Source organism: Hemiscyllium ocellatum, chromosome 5 (assembly GCF_020745735.1).
Source record: "Hemiscyllium ocellatum isolate sHemOce1 chromosome 5, sHemOce1.pat.X.cur, whole genome shotgun sequence".
Classification (NCBI taxonomy): domain Eukaryota; kingdom Metazoa; phylum Chordata; class Chondrichthyes; order Orectolobiformes; family Hemiscylliidae; genus Hemiscyllium; species Hemiscyllium ocellatum.
This window is the reverse complement of record NC_083405.1, coordinates 132,682,558-132,706,914: the sequence shown is the minus strand read 5'-3', so window position 1 is coordinate 132,706,914 and position 24,357 is coordinate 132,682,558. Positions and strand designations below refer to the sequence as shown.

At 46.0% G+C, this 24,357-nt stretch overlaps 1 protein-coding gene across 1 annotated transcript; it reads left to right on the top strand.

The window, feature by feature from the left end:
• The first annotated feature begins 1,206 nt into the window (after positions 1-1,206).
• Positions 1,207-23,802, top strand: pycr3 (pyrroline-5-carboxylate reductase 3). Its single transcript, XM_060825216.1, has 6 exons — positions 1,207-1,387; positions 10,654-10,718; positions 11,439-11,618; positions 18,076-18,288; positions 18,897-18,989; positions 23,217-23,802. The coding sequence occupies exons 1-6, from the start codon at positions 1,300-1,302 to the stop codon at positions 23,397-23,399; spliced, it is 822 nt and encodes a 273-aa protein (XP_060681199.1). The 5' UTR covers positions 1,207-1,299; the 3' UTR covers positions 23,400-23,802.
• The last annotated feature ends 555 nt before the right edge of the window (positions 23,803-24,357 follow it).

The following is a 24,357-nucleotide window of genomic DNA, read 5'->3' as shown; positions in this document are numbered from 1 at the left end:
GATGCAGCATCCAAATAATATTCAATATGCAGTCTGACCAGAGCCTTATCCAGCCTCAGCAATACACCTCTTGTATTCTTGTCCTTTTTGAAATGAATGCTAATGTTGCATTTGCTTTCCTAACTGCCAACTGAACCTGCATGTTAACCTTAAGGGAATCCTAGACCCTTTTGTGCTTCAGATTTCTGAAACCTTTTCCCATTAAGAAAATAGTTTTCGCCTCTATTATTCCTCCCAAAATGCTTGACCTCCTAATTTCCCATATTGTATTCTATCTTTCACTTCCTTGCCCACTCAAAATAATTATGGGCAATGAAGACATTGGCCAGTGACACCCCCATCTCATAAATGAATATAAATAACTACACTATTATCCCACTACATTAGTTTAATTCAGGTTCCCTATTAGTCACTTTGTCGTTCTTGTTCCTTGCTGTAATTTCCTGCTAAATTTGATCCTGCATACAGTACATACTTTTCTCAACAGTTTCTCCAGCAATTTCAGTTTTTGTTTCAGATTTCTGGCATCTGCAGTTCTTTGTTTTATTTATATGTTTTGTCCTCTCACCAGCACTAACACACTCTTTAATAAACACAGTTAAAAATCACACAACACCAGGTTATAGTCCAACAGGTTTAATTGGAAGCACACACCAGGTTGGACGACAACCTGGTGTTGTGTGATGTTTAACTTTGTATACCCCAGTCCAACACTGGCATCTCCAAATCTTTAATAAACACTGCCACCTTCTTCCTTTCTTTCTATCTTGTTTCCCGAGCATCTTGTATCCGCAAATATTTCATCCCCAGTCCTGCCTTGCATTGAGCTAAATCGCTGTTATTTCCACAATAATTAAGCAATAGTATCAAGGGATTGGGGCACAAGGCAGGCATATTGAGTTGTCCACAGGTCAACTACAATCTTATCGAATGTCAGCACAAGCTTGAAAGGCTGAATGGCCTAATCCTGTTCCTATGTTCCTGGCTGCTCAATCTGCATCAGTAGCACATCCAACATGGAACAAGTTTCACATGTTTTAATGATTTGAGTCTCTCATGGTGGATGTTAGAACATAGGTTTTGTGGATCTCGCTGGGCACTGGGTAATGTTGTACAGTAGGCAGTAGAGGATGGCCAGGATAGGGAGGTTATGGTTGGCCGGCTGCACTGGGTGAACTCCGGGTTGTTGGATTGTTGGGCGGTCGGCCAGCCGCAGTGGGTGAACCCCGGGCTGTCGGGCGGTCGGCCAGCCGCAGTGGGTGAACCCCGGGCTGTCAGTCGGTCTGAGTGCTGCTGGTGATGGCGGCGGCGGTGAGTGAGCTGATGGTGGGCTTCATCGGAGCCGGGAAAATGGCCTTCGGCATCGCCAGCGGCCTTCTGTTGTCAGGTACGGTCCTCAGGGAGCAACTCAGACATCGGCAACCTGTACGGCAACGCTCATCCCGGAGGGAGGGGGGAGAGGGAGTGAAGAGAGGGTGGGGGGGAGGGAGGAGAGGGGTGGGGGTGGAGGGAGGAGAGGGGTGGGGGCGAGTGAGGAGAGGGAGGGTGGGGGGGAGTGAGGGGAGAGAGGGTGGGGGGGAGGGAGTGGAGAGAGGGTGGGGGGGAGGGAGGAGAGGGGTGGGGGTGGAGGGAGGAGAGGGGTGGGGGTGGGGGCGAGTGAGGAGAGGGAGGGTGGGGGGGAGTGAGGGGAGAGAGGGTGGGGGGGAGGGAGTGGAGAGAGGGTGGGGGGGGAGGGAGTGGGGAGAGGGTGGGGGGGAGGGAGTGGGGAGAGGGTGGGGGGGGGAGGGAGTGGGGAGAGGGTGGGGGGGAGGGAGTGGGGAGAGGGTGGGGGGGGAGGGAGTGGGGAGAGGGTGGGGGGGAGGGAGGGGCGAGAGGGTGGGGGGGAGGGAGTGGAGAGAGGGTGGGGGGGAGGGAGTGGAGAGAGGGTGGGGGGGAGGGAGTGGAGAGAGGGTGGGGGGGAGGGAGTGGGGAGAGGGGGGGGGGGAGGGAGTGGGGAGAGGGTGGGGGGGAGGGAGGGGCGAGAGGGTGGGGGTGAGGGAGTGGGGAGGGGTGGGGGTGAGGGAGGGGTGAGAGGGTGGGGGTGAGGGAGGGGCGAGAGGGTGGGGGTGAGGGAGGAGAGGGTGGGGGGGAGGGAGTGGCGAGAGGGTGGGGGCGAGTGGAGAGAGGGAGGAGACGGTGGGGAGAGTGAGGGAGAGAGGGAGGGGGGAGGAGAGGATGTTGGGGAGTGAGTGAGAGGAAGGAGGGATGAAGGAGAGGGTGATGTGGGTGAGAGGAGGGAGAGAGGGAAGGTTGGCCATGCGAGAGGGGAGTGTGGAAAGGGAGAGGGGGAGAAGAATTGTTGGACGTAATTCTAAAAGGTAGGATTTACAAACATGCAGAGAGGCACAAATTGATTGGGGATAGTCAACATGGTTTTGTGTGAGGAATATCATACCTCACAAACTTGATTGAGTTTTATTTTCAGGAAGTTACCAAGAGCAGTTGATGTTGCTTAATTTGGACTTGTGAAAGCTTTTGAGAAGGTTCCACATGGTGGACTACTTAGTGTTGTTGCAAATGTGTTGCTGGTCAAAGCACAGCAGGTTAGGCAGCATCTCAGGAATAGAGAATTCGACGTTTCGAGCATAAGCCCTTCATCAGGAATAAGAGAGAGAGAGCCAAGCAGGCTAAGATAAAAGGTAGGGAGGAGGGACTAGGGGGAGGGGCGATGGAGGTGGGATAGGTGGAAGGAGGTCAAGGTGAGGGTGATAGGCCGGAGTGGGGTGGGGGCGGAGAGGTCAGGAAGAGGATTGCAGGTTAGGAGGGCGGTGCTGAGTTGAGGGAACCGACTGAGACAAGGTGGGGGGAGGGGAAATGAGGAAACTGGAGAAATCTGAATTCATACCTTGTGGTTGGAGGGTTCCCAGGCGGAAGATGAGGCGCTCCTCCTCCAGCCATCGTGCAGTTGTGTTCTGCCGGTGGAGGAGTCCAAGGACCTGCATGTCCTCGGTGGAGTGGGAGGGAGAGTTAAAGTGTTGAGCCACGGGGTGATTGGGTTGGTTGGTTCGGGCGGCCCGGAGGTGTTCTCTGAAGCGTTCCGCAAGTAAGCGGCCTGTCTCCCCAATATAGAGGAGGCCACATCGGGTGCAGCGGATGCAATAGATGATGTGTGTGGAGGTACAGGTGAACTTGTGGCGGATATGGAAGGATCCCTTGGGGCCTTGGAGGGAAGTGAGTGTGGAGGTGTGGGCGCAAGTTTTACACTTCCTGCGGTTGCAGGGGAAGGTGCCGGGGGTGGAGGTTGGGTTGGTGGGGGGTGTGGATCTGACGAGGGAGTCACGAAGGGAGTGGTCCTTGCGGAACGCTGATAGGGGAGGGGAGGGAAATATATCCTTGGTGGTGGGGTCCGTTTGGAGGTGGCGGAAATGGCGGCGGATGATACGTTGTATGCGGAGGTTGGTGGGGTGGTAGGTGAGAACCAGTGGGGTTCTGTCTTGGTGGCGGTTGGAGGAGCGGGGCTCAAGGGCGGAGGAGCGGGAAGTGGAGGAGATGCGGTGGAGGGCATCGTCGATCACGTCTGGGGGGAATCTGCGGTCCTTGAAGAAGGAGGCCATCTGGGCTGTGCGGTGTTGGAATTGGTCCTCCTGGGAGCAGATGCGGCGGAGACGAAGGAATTGGGAATATGGGATGGCGTTTTTACAGGGGGCAGGGTGGGAGGAGGTGTAGTCCAGGTAGCTGTGGGAGTCAGTCGGTTTATAATAGATGTCTGTGTTTATAAACCGACTGACTCCCACAGCTACCTGGACTACACCTCCTCCCACCCTGCCCCCTGTAAAAACGCCATCCCATATTCCCAATTCCTTCGTCTCCGCCGCATCTGCTCCCAGGAGGACCAATTCCAACACCGCACAGCCCAGATGGCCTCCTTCTTCAAGGACCGCAGATTCCCCCCAGACGTGATCGACGATGCCCTCCACCGCATCTCCTCCACTTCCCGCTCCTCCGCCCTTGAGCCCCGCTCCTCCAACCGCCACCAAGACAGAACCCCACTGGTTCTCACCTACCACCCCACCAACCTCCGCATACAACGTATCATCCGCCGCCATTTCCGCCACCTCCAAACGGACCCCACCACCAAGGATATATTTCCCTCCCCTCCCCTATCAGCGTTCCGCAAGGACCACTCCCTTCGTGACTCCCTCGTCAGATCCACACCCCCCACCAACCCAACCTCCACCCCCGGCACCTTCCCCTGCAACCGCAGGAAATGTAAAACTTGCGCCCACACCTCCACACTCACTTCCCTCCAAGGCCCCAAGGGATCCTTCCATATCCGCCACAAGTTCACCTGTACCTCCACACACATCATCTATTGCATCCGCTGCACCCGATGTGGCCTCCTCTATATTGGTGAGACAGGCCGCTTACTTGCGGAACGCTTCAGAGAACACCTCCGGGCCGCCCGAACCAACCAACCCAATCACCCCGTGGCTCAACACTTTAACTCTCCCTCCCACTCCACCGAGGACATGCAGGTCCTTGGACTCCTCCACCGGCAGAACACAACTGCACGATGGCTGGAGGAGGAGCGCCTCATCTTCCGCCTGGGAACCCTCCAACCACAAGGTATGAATTCAGATTTCTCCAGTTTCCTCATTTCCCCTCCCCCCACCTTGTCTCAGTCGGTTCCCTCAACTCAGCACCGCCCTCCTAACCTGCAATCCTCTTCCTGACCTCTCCGCCCCCACCCCACACCGGCCTATCACCCTCACCTTGACCTCCTTCCACCTATCCCACCTCCATCGCCCCTCCCCCTAGTCCCTCCTCCCTACCTTTTATCTTAGCCTGCTTGGCTCTCTCTGTCTTATTCCTGATGAAGGGCTTATACTCGAAACGTCGAATTCTCTATTCCTGAGATGCTGCCTGGCCTGCTGTGCTTTGACCAGCAACACATTTGCAGCTGTGATCTCCAGCATCTGCAGACCTCATTTTTTACTTAGTGTTGTTCCTGATTAAGGGCTTTTGCCCGAAACGTCGAATTCCCTGTTCCTTGGATGCTGCCTGACCTGCTGCGTTTTAACCAGCAACACATTTTCAGCTACTTAGTAAAGTTAGGTCACATGGTATTCAGGTCAAGCTTGCCAATTGGATTCCAAATTGGCTTAATGGCAGGAGACTGTGTATGGTGTTGGAGGGTCGTTTTGGACTGGCAGCCTGTCACCAGCGGTATTCCACAGGGACTGGTTCTGGGTCCTCTTTTGTTTGTCATTTCTATAAATGATTTGGATGAGAACATAGAACGCATGGTTAGTAAGTTTGCAGACAGTGCTAAAGTTGGTGGTACAGTTGACATTGAAGAAGATTTTCTAAGAATACAAAGAGATCTTAAGTGGATCAATGGGCTGAAAAATGGCAGATGGAGTTCAATTTGGATAAGTGTGAAGGTATTGCATTTTTGTACAATGGAGTAAGACTTAATACATTTAATTTCAAAAGTGTGGTGCTGGAAAAGCACAGGCAGCATCCGAGGAGCAGGAGAATTGACATTTCAGGCATGATGCGCTTAGGCCCGAAACATCGACTGTCCTGCTCCTCAGATGCTGTCGGACCTGCTGTGTTTTTTCAGGGCTATGCTTTTCACCCTTTGGGTAGTGTTGTAGAACAGAGGGACCTAGGGGTTCAGGTACATAATTCTTTGAATTTTGAGTCAGATGTAGACAGGGTGGTTAAAAAGAAATTTAGTACGCCTGCCTTCATTGCTCAGTCCTTTGAGTATAGGAGTTAGGAAGTCCCGTTGAGTTTGAACAGGGTCAAAAATGACATAACACCAGGTGATAGTCCAATGGGTTTATTTGAATACACTAACTTTCGGAGCATTGCTCCTACAGCACCTGATATTTTACCTTGTCCAACCTAGTCCAACACGGGCACCTCCAAGTCGAGGTTATACAGGACATTGGTGAGGCCTTTCTGGAGTGCTATGTCCAGTTCTGGTCAGCCTATATAGGGAGAATATTATTAAGCTGGAGTGGGTTCTATCTTCTATGGGAGGGGGAGAGAAGGAGGGCAGAGGAGAGAGAGTCTGAGTTTGGGGCGAGTGTGTCTGCAACTTGTGGGGAAGGATGTCTCCGGGTTTGGGTGGGGATTTTGGTGAGGTGACCATGTTTGGTTTTGTGTGTGTGTGTGTGTGTTTTCAGGTTTTGTATTTTTCTTAGTCTTGTGAGATTCCCAACTTGTTGACAAAGCAGCTAAGTTCCATCCAAAAGAAAAGTACAAAAACACTTGAATTTTTGTAATGCCTTACTTGATCACCAATGTCTTGAATGCTTCTCAAGTAATGGAATATTTTTGAGGAGTGAACTGTTGTAACATAGGAAATACTCAGCTAATGGCCCTCTAGCCTGTTGCAATTTTGATTGAGGTATAAATAACAGTCAGGACATTGGGTATAATTTTCCCACTGTTCTTAAAATAATACCCGGGGATCTTTTATACCTACCTAAATGAGCGGAAGCAGTCTCAATTTTATTGTTTTGTCTAAAAGCAGTTATATTGATAGCTGTGAAGATTCATGCTAAACGTTGAGGACAGAGTCTCTGGGTTTTGGAGAGGGACTTTAAGAATTGCAGTGAGACCATTCATAGAACATAGAACATTACAGTGCAGTATAGGCTCTTCGGCCCTCGATGTTGCGCCGCCCTGTCATACTAATCTGAAGCCAATCCCACCTACACTATACCATGTACGTCCATATGCCTGCCCAATGACTACTTAAATGCACTTAAAGTTGGCGAATCTACTACCGTTGCAGGCAAAGCATTCCATACCCTTACTGCTCTGAGTAAAGAAACCACCTCTGACATCTGTCTTATACCTATCTCCCCTCACTTTAAATTTGTGTTCCCATACATAGAAAAAGGTTCTCCCTGTCCACCCTATCTAACCCTCTGATTATCTTGTATGTCTCTATTAACCTTCTTCTCTCCAACAAGAACAGCCTCAAGGCCCTCAGCCTTTCCTTGTAAGACATTCCTTCCACACCAGGCAACATCCTAGTAAATCTCCTCTGCACCCTTTCCAAAGCTTCCAAATCCTTCTTATAATGCGGTGACCAGAACTGTACACAATACTCCAAGTGTGGCCATACCAGAGCTTTGTACAGCTGCAGCATAACCTCCTGGTTCCGGAACGCAATCCCTCTATTAATAAAGGCCAAAACACTGTATGCCTCCTTAACAACCCTGTCAACCTGGGTGGCAACTTTCAGGGATCTGTATACATGGACACCGAGATCTCTCTGCTCAACTGCGCTCCCAAGAATCCTACCATTTTCCCAATGCTTTGCATTCCGATTACTCCGGTCAGAGTGTATCACCTCACACTTGTCCACATTAAACTCCATTTGCCACCTCTCAGCTCAGCTCTGCATCCTATCTATGTCTCTCTGCAACCTACTGCATCCTTCATCACTATCCACAACTCCACCAACCTTTGTATCATCCGCAAATTTACTAACCTACCCTTCTAAGCCCTTATCCAGGTCATTTTTAAAAATGACAAACAGCAGTGGATCCAACACCGACCCTTGTGGTACGCCGCTAGTAACTGGACACCAAGATGAACATGTTCCATCAACTACAATCCTCTGTTTTCTTTCAGCAAGCCAATTACTGATCCAAACTGCTATTCCTCCGCATTTTGTATAATAGCCTACTGTGGGGAACCTTATCGAACGCCTTGCTGAAATCAATGTACATCACATCAACCGGTTTACTCTCATGCACCTGTTTGGTCACTTTGTCAAAAAACTCAAGATTCGTTAGGCACGACCTACCCTTCACAAAATCGTGCTGACTATCCCTGACCAGATTATTCTTTTCTAGATGGTTATAAATCCTATCTCTTATAACCTTTTCCAACACTTTACCAACAACTGAAGTGAGACTCACTGGTCTGTAATTACCAGGGTTGTCTCTACTACCCTTTTTGAACAAGGGAACCAACATTTGTTATCCTCCAGTCCTCAGGTACTATTCCTGTAGACAAAAGGCTCGGCAATCTCTTCCCTTGCTTCCCAGAGGATCCAAGGATAGATCCCATCTGGCTCAGGGGACTTGTCTATTTTCACACTCTGCAGTATTTCTAATACTTCTTCCTTGTGAATCTCAATCTCTTCTAGCCTAGATGCAAGTATCTCTGTACCTTCCTCGCCAACGTTTTCATTTTCTATAGTGGACACTGTCAAAAAATATTTATTTAGTGATTTCCCCTCTCTCCTCTGACTGCACACACAACTTCCCACTATTATCCTTGATTGGCCCTAATTTAACTCTCATCATTCTTTTATTCCTGACATACCTATGGAAAGCCTTAGGATTAACCCTGATCCTATCTGCCAACAACGTCTCATGTCCCCCTCCTGGCTCTTCTGAGCTCTCTTTTTAGGTCTTTCCTGACTTCCTTGTAACCCTCAAGCGCTCTGAGTTTTCACACTTTGTCCTAACATAAGCCTTCTTCTTCTTCTTGACCAGGGATTCCACTTCCTTAGCAAACCACGGCTCTCGCGTTCTATATCTTCCTCCCTGCCTGACAGGTACATACTTATCTAGGACACATAGGAGCTTTTCCTTGAATAAGCTCCAAATGTTTAATGTGCTCATCCCCTGCAGTTTCCTTCCCCATTCTATGCTTCCTAAATCTTTCCTAATTGCATCATAATTTCCCTTCCCCCAGCTGTAACTCTTGCTCGGTGGAGTACACCTGTCCCTTTCCTGATGAAGGGCTTATGCCCGAAACGTCGAATTTCCTATTCCTTGGATGCTGCCTAACCTGCTGTGCTTTAACCAGCAACACATTTTCAGCTGTGATCTCCAGCATCTGCAGACCTCATTTTTTATCCCTTTCTATCACTAAAGTAAACCTGACAGAATTGTGATCGCTGTCTCCAAAGTGCTCACCTATTTCCAAATCTAACACCTGGCCAGGCTCATTATCTAGTACTAAATCTAAAGTGGCTTCGCCCCTTGTAGGCCTGTCTACATACTGCGTCAAGAAGCCCTCCTGCACACACTGGACAAAAACTGACCCACCTATAGTACTCGTACTGTAGTGATCCCAGTCAATATTTGGATAGTTGAAGTCCCCCATGACAACTACCCTGCCTCTCTCACTCCTATCGAGAATCATCTTTGCTATCCTTTCCTCTACATCTCTGGGACTATTCGGAGGCCTATAGAAAATCCCTGCATGGTGACTTCTCCTTTCCTGTTTCTAACTTCAGCTCCTACTACCTCAGTTAGCGAGTCCCCAAACATCCTTTCTGCAATCGTAATATTGTCCCTGATCAACAATGCCACACCTTCCCCTCTTTTACGATCTTCTCTGTTCTTACTGAAACATCTGAATCCCGGAACCTGCAACAGCCATCCCTGTCCCTGCTCTATCCATGTCTCCGTAATGGCCACAACATCGAAGTCCCAGGTACCAACCCACACTGCCAGTTCATCCATTTTATTTCGGATGCTCCTCGCATTGAAGTACACACACTTCAAACCAGGTTCTCGCTTGCCAGTGTCAGATACTTGATTTGGGAACTCCCTAATCTCATCCTCTTCTGTACCTGTCCTACAGTTTTGTTTCCCATCCCCCTGCTGTACCAGTTTAAATCCACCTTAATAGCTTTAGTGAATTTCCCACTCAGGATATTGGTACCCCTCTGGTTTAGATGAAGACCATCCTGCTTGTAGAGGTGCCACCTACCCCAGAAAGAGCTCCAATTATCCAAAAACCTGAAACCCTCCCTCCTGCACCATCCCTGTAGCCACGTGTTCAACTTCTTTCTCTCCCTATTCCTCATCTCACTAGTACGTGGCAAGGACAACAAACCAGAGAAAACAACTCTGTTTGTCCTAGCTCTAAGCTTCCATCCTAGCTCCATGAATTTCTGCCTCAAGTCCCCATCTCTCTTTCGACCTATGTCGTTGGTACCAATATGGACCATGACTTGGGGCTGCTCTCCCTCCCCCTGAAGGATCCCAAAAACATGATCAGAGACATCACGAACCCTGGCATCCGGGAGGCAACGCACCAACCGTGAGTCTCTCTCATCCCCACAGAACCTCCTATCTGTCCCCCTAACTATCGAGTCCCCAGTGACTACAGCTCTGCTCCTCTTCCCCCTTCCCTTCTGCCCCACTGCTTTCCCCTGGTAAGTCATCCCCCCTCCCCTAACAGTATCCAAAATGATATACTTATTGTCGAGGGGAATGGCCACAGGGTATCCCTGCACTGCCTGCCGGTTCCCTTTCTGTCCCCTTACTGTCACCCATCTGTCTTTTTCTTTTATCTGCGGAGTGACTACCTCTCTGTAAGTCCTGTCAATAACCCCCTCTGCCTCCCGAATGATCCGAAGTTCATCCAACTCCAGCTCCATATGGCCTTGTACAACTGAAGAGTCACCAGTGGTCGGATCTCAATCATACTGATTGTACTGTAGTATTACTGATTTAACAAGGACACAGACTATATGGGATGTACAACCCATTTGGCCCACTCAGTCAATGTTGGTGATTATTTTTCAAACCAGCTTCCTGTTGTGTTACTGGGGTCTGGGGAGGTGAGGGAGCTATAAGGTACAAAGTGAATTTTTAAAGTAAATTTTTTTCTACTCCTTAGGAAATGTGAAACCTGAGAAGGTGATAGCTTCAGCTCCATCAAACAACAACTTGTATAAATTCAAGGTACTTGCTTTGGATTATAGCTCGGTGGTGGGGGAATGAAGGTTAGCAAGGATAGGCAGCTGGAACCACGGAACCTGTTCAACAGGTAGCTGAGCACCTACCACCCACCCCAATACACACACATGCTCTCTCGCGCGTGCGTGCTCTCTCTCTCACGTGCGCACTCTCTCTCACTCACACACACACACACACACACACACACACACATATTGGCTTCATCGGTTATTGAGCTGCTGCAGCTGGCCTCCTGCTTCAGTTGCTCAACAAATATTAGCTGGTGTGCCCACTGAGCTGAAGAAAAGGAACATGCTGCAGCTAATCGCGGTCCAGTACCGCCCTGCTCAGTCCTTCAAAGTCTACATGTGGGTCCTGATTGAGGACGGAATCATGCTTAGGTTGTGAAGTGTCCCACAGCTGAATAGCCGAGTGAAATTCACCGTACCTGAGCTTGAACGGCTATATCCGGAACAGAGTCAGAGAGAAAAAAGAATTCATGATTGAATTTTTAAAATTGTATTGTTTATTGCCCATCCCTAATTGCCCTTGAGAAGGTGGTTGTGAGCTGCCTTTTCAAACAACTGCAGTCCATTGGGGAGGCAAGAAGTCAAACAGACTTTCCCAATATAAACTTCAGGATGGGCCTTCATGAGATATGAGGTAAACTTGCTGCTGAAGTGGCCTTTTCTCAATCCAGGTTTCCTTCTGATCCTTGCTCTGCAGGAGGCTGGGATGCAGACAACACATTGCAATACCTCTGTGGTGGAAAAATGCCATGTGCTCTTTCTGAGTGTCAAACCTTCTCTCATGTCCAGCATCCTGAAAGAGATTTCTCCATTCGTCACACCAGCACACCTCATCGTCTCTATTGCTGCTGGGGTTACTATAGAAACTCTGGAAAAAGTAAGTGTATAGGCTGTTTGAGGTGAGTATTTTTCAACTGTTTTCATCTCTCTTCTGTTGTGAACTTTTCACTTGAAAATTGTGTCATATTGGCTAGTTGTCCTCCAATTCCATAACCATCTGCAAATGTTTCTGTCTTCCTCCTACATAAGAAACAGGAACAGGCCTTAGAATCATGACTGATCCTTGATCTTAACTCTACTTTCCCATCTGCTCACCATTTTTTTTAGATTTTTGGACTTCAATGAAATCCATAATTCTTTGTCTTCAATAAACTCAATGGCTGAGCATCCACAATCCTCTGGAGACAGGAATCCTAAAGATTGACCACCCTTTGAGTGAAGAAATCTCTCCTCATCTCAGATGAAAATGGCCACCTCTTTATTTGACACTATGAGCCCCAGTTCTAAATGTCTCAATCAGGAAAACCATTCAGCGTTTCTTTCTGTCAAATACCTATCTAATTCACTGAGAACAGTTCTCGTTCTTTTAAACCCCAGAGTGTAAATCTTCACTCATAGCACAATCTTCTTAGCCCAGGAATTAATCTAGTAAATTTAGTTGCACCCCTTCTAAAGCAAGTATATCCTTCCTTGGAACAGAAACCAAAATTGAGAACACAACCTGTGTGTAATCTCACCAAAATCCTGAACAATTGCAGGAAAGCTTCTTTGTACTTGAACTCCAACCCCTTACAATAAATTTTGGTAGGCACTGCTGCCTCAAAGGGCCAGGGACCCGGGTTCGATTCCAACCTCTGGCAACTGTGCGGAGTTTGCACATTCTCCGCGTGTCTGTGTGGGTTTCCTCCAGGTGCTCCAGTTTCCTCCCACAGTCCAAAGATGTGCAGGTTAGGTGAATTGGCCATGCTAAATTATCCATAGTGTTAGTCAAGCGTAATTGTAGGGAATGGCTCTGGGTGAGTTGCTCTTCGGAGAGTCGGTGTGGACTTGTTGGGCCGAAGGGCCTGTTTCTATACTGTGGGGAATCTAATCTAAAAAAATTGCATGCAGTGCCCGCACAAGAACTTTTAAATTTTTCTGGGACTTGGACAACATCCAAGCACCAACATTTTTTGATGTGGGCATTCTTGGGTGTACAGCATTTGTTGTCCATCACTGATTGCCCTTGAGAAGGTGGTGAGCTGCCTGCATGAACAGAGGGGGAGGTGGTAGCATGATGGTAATGTCATTGGACTGGTGACCCAGAACCACAAGTTAACATTCTCCGATCTCACTATGGCGAATGGTGAAATCTAAATTCAGTAAAAATCTAAAACAGAAATTTGTCTAATGGTGGCCATGTAACTAATATTAATTGTCATAAAAGCCCACCCGGTTCAATAATGTCCTTCTAATTAAAGAAATCTGTCCTTACCCAACTTGGCCTGCATGTAACTCTAAACCCACAGCAATGTGGTTACCTTATAATTGACCTCCTGACAATTAAAGATGGGCAGTAAATGCTGGCTTAGCCAGTGATGCCCTCATCCTATAAGCGAATAAATGAAACACCACAGCGCTGTTTGATAGGGAGCTCTAGGGTAATGACTCAGTGATGACGAAGGAACAGTGATATATTTCCAAGTCTGAATGGTTTGGAGGGGAATTTGTGAGTCAAGGTATTCCATTGTATTTGCTGTTCTTGTTCTTCTAAGGATAGAGGTCATGGATTTGGTGCTGTCAAAGGATCCTTGGCAATTTGGTACTGTGCATCTTATGTTGGTAACACTGCTGCCATTTTTCATTGATTTTAAAGATAATGAATATTGATAGTGGTGGGTGTGGTGTCAAACAAGGATTTAACTTAGATGGCAGCAAACTTCTTAAATGTTGGAGCTGCATGTGAGGAGTATGACATTACACTCCTGACTTATGCCTTGTAGATGGTGGAAGGCTATGGGGAGTCAAGAGATGTGTTACTCATTGCAGTATTCCTAGCCTCTGACTAGGTCTTGTAGGTGCAGTATTAATATGTCTATCCCATTTCAGGTTCTTGTCAATTGTAGCCTGCAGGATGTTGAGGAGATTCAATCATGATAATGCCATTGAATGTCAAGGGGGAAATGGTTAGATTCTCTGATGTTGGAGATGGTCATTGCCTGACTCTTATGTGGCATGAATATTACTTGCCACTTGCCGGCCCAAACCTAGCTACTGTCCAAGTCTTGCTATATTTGGACTTAAAGTGTTTAGTGTCTGTGACATTGCAAACATGTATGTTTCAATAAGATTGCTTTTTATTCTCCTTAACCTCAATGAGTAGCTCCTCCTCAGAAAACAGTCTCTCCATACTTAGTGAACCTTCTCTGGGCTGCCTCCAATGCTAGTATTTCTTTCCTTAGATAAAAATTGTTCACAATATTCTAGCTGAAGTCTTACTAGTTTCTTGTATAACCTTACCAAGACCTCCCTCCTTTTATACTTCCCTACTGTCTGGCGAACTGTTTTGTGATGTATGCACAAGGACTCCCAAACCCTTATATGCTGTATCTTTCTGAAGTGCATAGCCTCTCACTTTCTCACATTATATTCCATCTGTCAAATTTTTTACCAACTTGTGTCAGCTTTCTATGTCCATCTACAGACTCTTTGTGAGATCCTCATTACTTGTTGTCCCATCTATTTTTGTGTCATCCACAACATTACTGATAGTATGTTCACTTGCCTCATCCAAGTCATTCATGTGTATTGTGTTGCCTCAACATTGATCCGTTTGGCACACCATTAGTTAACATGTTGCCATACTAATAATGACCCCTTTATCCAAACCCTATTTTATATTATATAGCCAATTCTCTATCCATTCTGATATACTATGTCAACACCATGGGCTTTTCTCACGTAGCCTAATGTGTACGTAGTACCTTTTGTAAAATGTTGTCCTCTTGGAAATTCCTGATTTTTTTTTTTGCCCCACCATTGCTGGCCATGTCTTCAGCTGTACAGGCTCTAAGGTCTGGAATATATAGAGTCATACAGCACGGAAACAGCCCCTTCAGTCCAATTTGTCCATGCCAATCACATTTCTCAAACTAAACTAGTCCCACTATTTGTGTTTGGCTCATATCTGTTCAAATCTTTCCTATTCATGTACCTATCAAAATGTCTTTTAAATGTTGCAACTATACCTGCATCTACCACTTCCTCGTATATTCCACATACAAACCACCCGCTGTCTGAAAATGTTTCCCCTCGGGTCCATTTTAAATCTTTCTCCTCCCTCCTTAAAAATATGCCCCCTAATTTTGAATTCCCCCACCCTAGGGAGGCTATTCACCTTATTTATGCCTCTCCTGATTTTATAATCACATTAAGGGCACCCCTCAATCTCCCACGTTCCAGTGAAAACAGTCCTAGCCTATCTAGCCTCTCCTTATTACCTAAACCCTCCAGTCCTACAACATCCTGGTAAATCTTTTCAGAGCCCTCTCTGATTTACTAATATACTTCCTATAGTAGGGAGACCAGAACTGTGTACATTACTCCAAAAGTGGCCTCACCAATATCCTGCACAACGTCAACAATGACATCCCAACTTCTCTACTCAATGGTGTGAGCAATGAACGTCTTCAAAACCATACTGTCTGCTGTGATACAACTTTCAAAGAACTATGTACCTGAACCCCTTGATTTTCTATTCAACAACACTCCTCAGGCCCTACTATTAACTGTATAAGTCCTGCCCTTCTTCGTTTTACCAAAATGCAAAACTTCGCATTTATTCAAATTAAACTCCATCTGCCACACCTTAGCCCATTGGCCCAATTGATCAAGATCCCTTTGTAATCTTAAGTAACCTTTTGCACCGTCAACTATACCACCAATTTTGTGTCACTGCAGTCTTACTAACGATCCTTCTGAATTCTCATCCATATTGCTCATATAAATGACAAACAACAGTGAACCCAGCACTGATCACTGTGGAACACCGCTGGTCACAGGCCTTCAGTCTGAACAACAACCCTCCACCACCAAGTTCTGTTTTCTACCATCAAGCCATTTTGTATCCAATTGGCTATTTCTCCTTGAACACCATGTGATGTAACTTTACTAATTAGTCTAACAGATGGGCCCTTGTTAAAGGCTGTACTAAAGTCCATGTAGACAATGTCTACCACTCTGCCATCAATATTTTTGGTTGCGTCCTTAAAAACTCAATCAAGTTTGTGAGACACAGTAGTACTGTTGACTATCCCTAATCAGTCCTTGCCTTTGCAAATACATGTGAATCTGAATCTCAGAATCATTTCCTATAGCTCACCCACCACTGATATCAGCCTCACAAGTCTATAGCTCCCAGCTTCTCCTTACAGCCTCTCTTAAAATAATGTGGAGGTCCCGGTGTTAGACTGGGATGGTCAAGGTCAGAAGTCACACGACATCAGGTTATAGTCCAGCAGGTTTATTTGAAATCATAAGCTTTCGAAGCACTGCTCCTTCGATAGGGGAAATGAAGAAAAACCACACAGGCACAAAGTTTGTAGGCAGAGATCATGCACATTATATAAATCAAGTGTCGATGGGCTGAATAATAAGTCTCTGCGAGTGATCAAAAGTGTCAGATGGTGTGAGTAAAGTGTCAACAACTGAGTAGCAAGTGAAAGGACGACCTATAATCCAATAATTGAGGCAGAGAGATAATTTAAAAAAATAAAAAATAAGGTGGTGCTGGAGACAAACCAAATAACTTGAATAACATGACAGGTATAAGAGTCGCATGCTGAGGGTGTAACCAAAGTTATAAATAATCCAAAACTGTACAAACCAATTAAGGTACAGTAGCATTAACAAGTTATCGTGGTGAAAGTGTCAAAACAGGACAGTAAGGAAGAGTTTACAAATAAGACTGCTCAGAAGAGAAAGAATGCAATGGACACATAAAGATGCTGAAAGATGACCTCGTAAGAATGGGATACAATGCTCAACTCATCACCAGTTTTGACGTACCTCAGCAAACAATTGCAATGACCACCTCAGAAGATAGACAAAAGACACGACCAATAGATTATCTGTCGTCACCTTCCCCAGAGCGGAGAAACTATGCCATGTTCTTTGCTGCCTTCAACGTGTCATCAATGAAGACAAACCACCTTGTCAACGTCATCCCTACACCCCTACTTCTCACCTTCAAACAATTGCCAAATCTTAAACAGGCCATCTTTTGCAGCAAACATTAGAACAACATCGACCACACCACCACATAACCCTGTCACAACAAATTTTCCAGCATATTTCAGATCATCAACATGGATACTACCATCATGTGGGAGCACCCCCTATCATTGCACAGCAGATACTCATGTGAATCGGCCAGTGTTGTCTACCTCATATGCTGCAGGCAAGAATGCGTGAGCTATATTGGCAAGACCATGCAGTCGCTGCAAAAACAGATGAATGAACACAGTGCAACAATCGCCAGACAGGAATGTTCCCTCCCAGTCGGGGACACTTCAATAGTTGAGGACATTCGGCCTCTGATCTACAGGTAAGCATCCTACAAAGCGGCCCTCGAGATACTCAGCAACACAGACTGTCCGACCAGAAGCGTATAGCCAAGTCATATACCCATGAAGATGGCGTCAACCATGATCTTGGGTTCATGTTACGCTATATGTAACCCCACCATAATATTCAGTATTTGTAAAATCACCCTTACTGTCCTGTTTTGACACCATCACCTTGATAACTTATGATGTCTCTACCTTAATTATTTTCCATGACCTGGAGGTGTTGGACTGGAGTTGACAAAGTTAAAAATCTCACAACACCAGGTTATAGTCCAACAGGTTTATTTGGAGGTATCAGCTCCTTCATCAGGTGGTTGTGGAGAATATTCTCCATAATCTTATTCTCCACTAGCTAGACCAGCGGTTTGTTGCTCATCCCAGAAGATAGTTAAGAGTGAACCACATTGTTACGGATTTGGAGTCACATGTAGTCCTGACTAAGGATGGGCGTTCTTCTTAATAAAGAATATTTGTTGCTATGATGGAGTGTTTCCATCTGAAACTGAAGAATTGCAGACAAGTGGGAGCACATGGACTTTTCTCTTTCCTTCCCCACCCACCAACCATCCCACCTCCAAGGACAAGGACCCTCCACCAACAGAAGACTTTACAAACTCACCTCTTCCTGTATCACCAGTACTAACTTGATTATCAGTTAATGGCCTCCAGTCACCAGCCCCTACAGTTCCCTGTCAATAAATGACAAGCAAATTACCTCAGCCTCACTAAAGTCTCATTGCTGAGTACTAGGAAAACAGATTAGACCAATGCACTTCTCCCAAAAGTACTCCAATTGTGATCGCTTCATAAAGTGAATGTGTATGAAAGTAAACTCTTGGGTCTATTTAAATGAAATGCATGTGCTTCATGGGCTCCACCTCTGCTGCCATAACTCTCAAATTCTCTGAGGTAATTCTCATACCCTGTCCTGTGTGCCTCTCTCCTCAGCTGCTGCCTGTTGGCACCAAGGTGTTACGAATGATGCCAAACCTCCCATGTGTGGTGCAGCAGGGCACGATGGTATTTTGTCGTGGGAGCAATGCCAAGGAGCAGGAAAGTGCTGTCCTGAAGAGCCTGCTATCTTCCTGTGGACTGTGTGAAGAAATTCCAGAATCCTACATAGACATCCACACAGGGATCAGTGGGAGTGGAGTGGCATATGTAGGTATTATAGGAAACAAAGGACTCCAATATGTTAATATGCTGCTTGATGGACTTTAGTGAAGCACAATGCCATATGTGGCATTCCTGGTCAGTATCTCTAACGATACGACCAGACCTTCATTCCTGTCTTGAAACTATTGACCCCCATGCTGACTTATTCGATGCTGTCTAGTATTAGAAATAAGTGTCAATAATTCAACTTCAGTCAGCATCGTAACAATGCTAAATTTTTTTTTCCAAAATTTACATAGCTGTATCATGAATTGGAATGATACAGCATGGAAAGAGACCATTCAGCCCATCATGACTGCCAATTCTTTGCTAGAACTTATCTCCCTACTCTGATACTGTTTCAGCAAAGAGCAGCAAAGTTCTCTCAGATGCTTGACCATGATTTAATCTTTGACCAACGTCCTCAAAAGCCTAATTATCTCGTTGTTTTCACGTTGCTGTTCATAGGAGCTTGCTGAATGCAATTTGGTAGCTGTGTTCTCTGCGTTACAGCAATTTCTTCAGAACTACTTCCTTAGTTGTCAAGAATATTTGGAAAACATGATTTTGTGAGTGATATATATAAATGCAAGCTGTTCTTTCTCATTCCACAGGTTTACGTATTTGCTGCGGCACTAGCAGAGGGGGGTGTTAGGATGGGAATGCCGTATGAATTGTCAAAGAAAATGGTTGCTCAGACACTATTGGTAGGTGACACCTCTTTAGACATTTTTGAATTGAAGTTGTCTTCTCTTTTTGAATAAAACAATGCTCAATAACATTGATATGATGAAAGCATCACTGGCAAGATAAAAGCCTATTGTCCATCCCTAGTTGCCCGAGAGAAGGTGATGGTGTACCGTATTGTTGAACCACTATTGTCCTTGGTAGGGAAAGCAGGTTACAGGGTTTTAAATAAACACTAAGAAGCAATGGCAATATATTTCCAAATCAAGGAGGCGAGTTGCTTGGAAGGGAACTTTTAGATGGTTCCTATGTGTGTCTGATGCTGATGTCCTACTAGAAGGTAGAGGCTACAGGTTTGAATAGTGCTGTTGAAAGAGCATTGGTGAGTTATTGTGCAGCATCTTGTAGAAAGTACTACTACAGCAGTGTTGGTGAAATGAGTGAATATTGAATTACTAAAGTCCTTTAGGGAGGGTGACTGCCATCCTTTTCTGGTTTGGATTACATGTGACTCCAAATCCTTAGCAATGCACTTGAGCCTTAACTGTCCTGTGGCTGAGCCAGAGACGACGTCACCTTGTGAATGAATAAAAGTGGTAAATGCTGAATGTGGTGCCATTCAAATGGCTGCTTTGTCCTGGATGGTGTCGAACTTCTCAAGTGTTGTCGGCATTGCACCCATTCAAGTGACTGGAGACAATTCCATCACACTGCTGAAATGTGCCTTGTTGATCCTGAGCAGACTATGGGAAGACATCCCAATGAAGTGAGTTTCAGCAGATGAATAAGTTGCTGCCGAATTCCTAGCCTCTGACCTGCTCTTGTACCCACAATATTTATATGGCTGGTCTGGTTCAGTTTCTTGTCTGTGGCAATGCACAGGGATGTTGATAATGGGAAATACAGTGTTGGTAGTGCCGTTGAATGTCAGGCACAGATAGTTAGGGATGTTCCTGTTGGCAATAGTCATTGCCTGTTACCCTTGTGTCATCAATGTTAAATGCCAGTTATCACATGTTATGATGATACTACTGGCCAAGTCAGATCTTAGGCTGAAAGCTCGTTTGATAGATGATGTTTTGGTTTGCTTTTTAATGAGGTAGTCAAATGCTGCATCGATATCAGGTCCAGGTCGATGTTTGGCCTCAACAGTTTGTATGGTAGAGAATTCCAGAGATTCACCACTCTGAAGAAATTTCTCCTCATCTCTGTCCTAAAAGGCCTATCCCCTTATCCTTAGACTGTGCCCTCTGGTTCTGGGGCTCATCTGTCATTGACAACATTCTTTCTGCATCTACCCTGTCTAATCTTGTTAGAATTTTATAGGTTTGTATAAGATCCCTCCTCATTCTTCTAAACTTTAGTGAATATAATCCCAAATAATCCATTCTCACCCTGTGTGATAGTCCTGTTATTCAGGAATCTGGTAAACTTCTGGTAGAACATCTTGGCTAGGAGTGCTCCTAATTCTGAAGTACAGTTTTTCAGTGTTGTTGTTGGAATGTTGTCAGCACCTAGAGCCTTTGCAGTATCCAGTCTCTTCAGCTTTTTCTTGATATCAGCAAAATGGAACAAAATGAATTGGCCGAAGACAGGTATCTTTGCTGGAGACCTGGAAGGAGTCTATGATGGATCATCTTCTGGGCATTTCTAACTGAAGATTGATGCAAATACTTCAACGTTGTCTTTTGTACTGGATTCCCCTGTTGCTGAAGCAGGGGATGTTTGTAGAGCCTCCTCCAGTGATTTGTTTAATTCCTCCAGCATTCATGATTGGACTTCTGAACTGCAGGGCTCAGATCTGATCCATTGTGGTATCACTTGGTGTTGTCACATGCATGTAATTCTATGTTGTCACTTCACTAGCACGCTATTTTCACTTTCAGGTGTGCCTGATGCTGCTGCTGGCGTGAGCTCATGTAATGTTCATTGAACTAGGTTTGATAGTAAAGGTAAATTGTGGTTGTATTCAATTCTGCTGTTGATGGCCCATGGCATTTCATGGATGCCAAGCCTTAAATTGCTCAATATATTGAAAGTCTCTCCAATTTGCATGGTGGTAGTGCCATACAACACAGTGACGATTATCCCCATTATGGAAACAGGATTCCATCTCTGCCAGTACCTTGTGGTTGTCATTCCTACTAATACTGTCATAGACAGGTACAGAATCGAGTAGATTTTCGGTCTTGTTGGTTCCCTTAGCACCTGTTGTGGACTTGGTATCATAGTTATCTCCTTTAGGACTTAGTGAGCGTGGTCTGTGGTGGTGATAACTAGCCACCATTGCTGATGGATATTGAAGTTCTCCACCCAGAGATTTGTACCCTTGTGCTGTTTCCACTTCAGCATACTTCATCAGTCAAGGTGGGCTGACCGATAGTAATGTATCTAGTGTTGCTAGTGTCAGTTTTCCTTGCCTGTATTTGACCTGACCCCATGAGAATTCAAGGGGTCCAGAGTCCGGGTTGAGGACTCCCAGGGCAACTCCCTCCCAACAGTATACCACTGTTCTACCTAACCTCTATCTGGCCGGTGAGAAGGACATCCATCTCAGAGATGGAGATAGTGATGTCCAGGACATTATCTATATGGTATCTTTCCATGTGTACAACTATGTCATTCTGTTGCTTGACTAGGCTGTGGGGCAACTCCCTCCCAGATTTAATAAGGGTGATTTGTAGAGTCACCAGTGCTGTGTTTGTCACTGTTGGCTTCAGTCCCTCGATCAGTGCAGGGTGACCCATCCAGTTTCATTCCTTTTCTTAGACTTTGTACCAGATTGATTTAACTGAGTGGTTTGCTAGGGCTTTTTTTCAACATATTTATGGGGCATGAGCTTTGACATTTATTGCCTGTCTTTAATTACCCTAAAGCACATGGATTTAATGTTGAGGCCGTCCTCGAACTTCATTTACTGCATCCACTGCTCTCGATGTGGTCTCCTCTACATCAGAGAGAGTGAGTGCAAACTCTCAGAATGGTTCAGGGAACATCTCTAGCCCATACGCACCGACCATCCCCACTTTCCGCTACCCAAGCATTTCAACTCCCTCTCCAATTCCCCCAGTGATATGTCCAGTCTGGGCATCCTCCACTACCTAAACAAGGCTACATGCAAACTGGAGGAAGAACACCTCATCTTCTGCCTCGGAAGCCTACAACCACATGGCCTCAATGTCCACTTCATGGGTTTCTAAATCTCCCCACCCCATCCCAGATCCAACCTTCCAACTCGGCACTGCCTTCTTGACCTGACCTACCTGTCCATCTTCCTTCCCTCCTATCAACTCCACCCATCCTGCTGACCTATCACAATCACCTACCTGCATCTATCTATCACCATCCCACCTACCCAGTCCTGATGAAGGGTCCTGCCGAAATGTCGACCCTCTTGCTCCTCGGATGTTGCCTGACCTGCTGTGCTTTTCCAGCACCATGCTTTATTGACTCTGACTCTCCAGCATCTGCAGTCCTCTCTATCTCCAAGTCCATTGATAGGGACACTCAATATTGTTAGGAAGGAAATTCCTGGACTTTGACCTAGTAACACTGAGGGAATGACAATATATTTCTACTTCAGGATGGTGAGTGCCTTGGAGAGAAACTTGCAGGAGCTGGTGTTCCCTTATGTCAGCTGCTCTTGTTCTTCTGGGTTGAAGTGTGATGGGTTTGGAAAGTGCTATCACAGGAGCCTTGGTGATTTGTTGCAGTGAATCTTGTAGATGGTACATACTACTGTTACTACTGAGTGTTGGTGATGAAGGGAGAAAATGTTGAAGGTGCGGATGTGGTACCAATCATCCAGGCAAATAGATTCTATTCCTTCACATTCCAGACTTGTGTCTTGTAGATTGTAGAAAGGCTTTGGGGAACCTGAGTTGGTGAGTTTGGGAAAGAGAGTGAGAAAATCTGGGAGGGACAAATAAACTTGTGATGAATATCTTTGCTTGGAACTGCCAAATACGGCTGGTAGGAAAGGGACGAGAAAGGAGAACTGCAGCTCCTGATGAGGCAGAAAGAGATGATCCCTCTTTGCTGGTCGGAGCAGAGAAAGGAAGAGGTGTCCATTCACAGTGGGGAAGGCTCTGACCTTGAGTGCTTGAACTTGGACTCAGTGGTAACTCTTTCTGTTCAGATGCTGCCAGTCCTGCTGCGCTTCTCCTGAACCTTCGATGATATAGATAATAAAGTTAGAAGAACATTTATTTTTAACAATTTCTTTTCTGTGTATGTGAACTTCTCAGGGCGCTGCAAAGATGATCTTGGAGACTGAGGACCATCCAGAGAAACTGAAGAGTGATGTCTGCTCACCAGGTGGGACCACCGTCCAGGGCCTGTATGAGCTGGAGAAGGGGAACCTACGCTGCACTGTCATGAATGCGGTGGAAGCTGCAACAAAACGGGCCCGTGAGCTGGGTAAAAACTAATCCCAGCAAAGGAGGAAGCACAATGGGAGTAGGGCATGCTCCCAGAACCACTCTGTTTACAGTGTTTGCCATCAGTGTCTGGGGCTCAAGAGGGACTAAAGATAGAGACTAATTTATCTTTGGTGGGTAGGGGCAGGGTTTCAAAGGTTATCTGAAATCCAGCATTAAAATAGAACAATTTCAAATTGGGCATATTAGGTACTAAAACAGAAGTTGCTGGAGAAACTCAGCAGGCCTGATAGCATCTGTGAAAAGAAAGCAATGTCACTGTTTTGGGTCCAATAACCCTTCAAGCCAAACTGCATTTGTTAAACTTTGCCTTTTTTTTCTGCTTCCATACATGATGTTGAACAGGTTTACTGAGTTAAAGTAAAATTAAAATAATCCTTTTGCTTTGGGCAAACAGTATCATGGACCATGCAAACCGCAATCACCGGTCGCTAGCCACAGAGGAGAAGGCGTTATCTGTTTTACAGGAGTTGCTGAAGTTAATCTACCAATCAAATGCACAGGGTTTTCTTTGCTTACATCTGTACATTTATAACATTCTCCACCCAACCAACTTTGGCCTCTTCATCAGTGAAAATCATTGGAGAGAAATGGTCACATAGTGGTAATGTCATAGGACCAGTAATTTAGAATCCCAGTCTAATATTCTGGTGACAGGGGTGACCGTGTAACCCTTGTCAATTGTTGTAAACACCTACTGGTTTGTGAGTGTCCATTTGGGAAGGAAATCTTCCATCCTTGCCAATCTGGCCAACATGTGACTCCAAACCCACAGCAACAGGCTGACTGTAAAGTGCCTCTGGATAATTAGGAATGGGTAATGAATGCTGGCCTAGCCAGCTGGAATGCCCACATTCCATAAAGGAATAAAAAAGTGGGGGTGTTGGCTGATTGCCCACCATTCATAATTCGTGACTCCTGAGAAGCAGCCTATAACCAAACACAGAAA

What these genes read in the sequence shown, in the direction of transcription:
- pycr3 (XM_060825216.1), top strand. Translation starts at nt 1,300, where the DNA reads ATGGCGGCGGCGGTGAGTGAGCTGATGGTGGGCTTCATCGGAGCCGGG. An exon ending in ACAACTTGTATAAATTCAAG is followed by an intron (nt 10,719 to 11,438) that starts GTACTTGCTTTG and finishes CTTGCTCTGCAG; the next exon opens with GAGGCTGGGATGCAGACAAC. An exon ending in TGGTTGCTCAGACACTATTG is followed by an intron (nt 18,990 to 23,216) that starts GTAGGTGACACC and finishes TGAACTTCTCAG; the next exon opens with GGCGCTGCAAAGATGATCTT.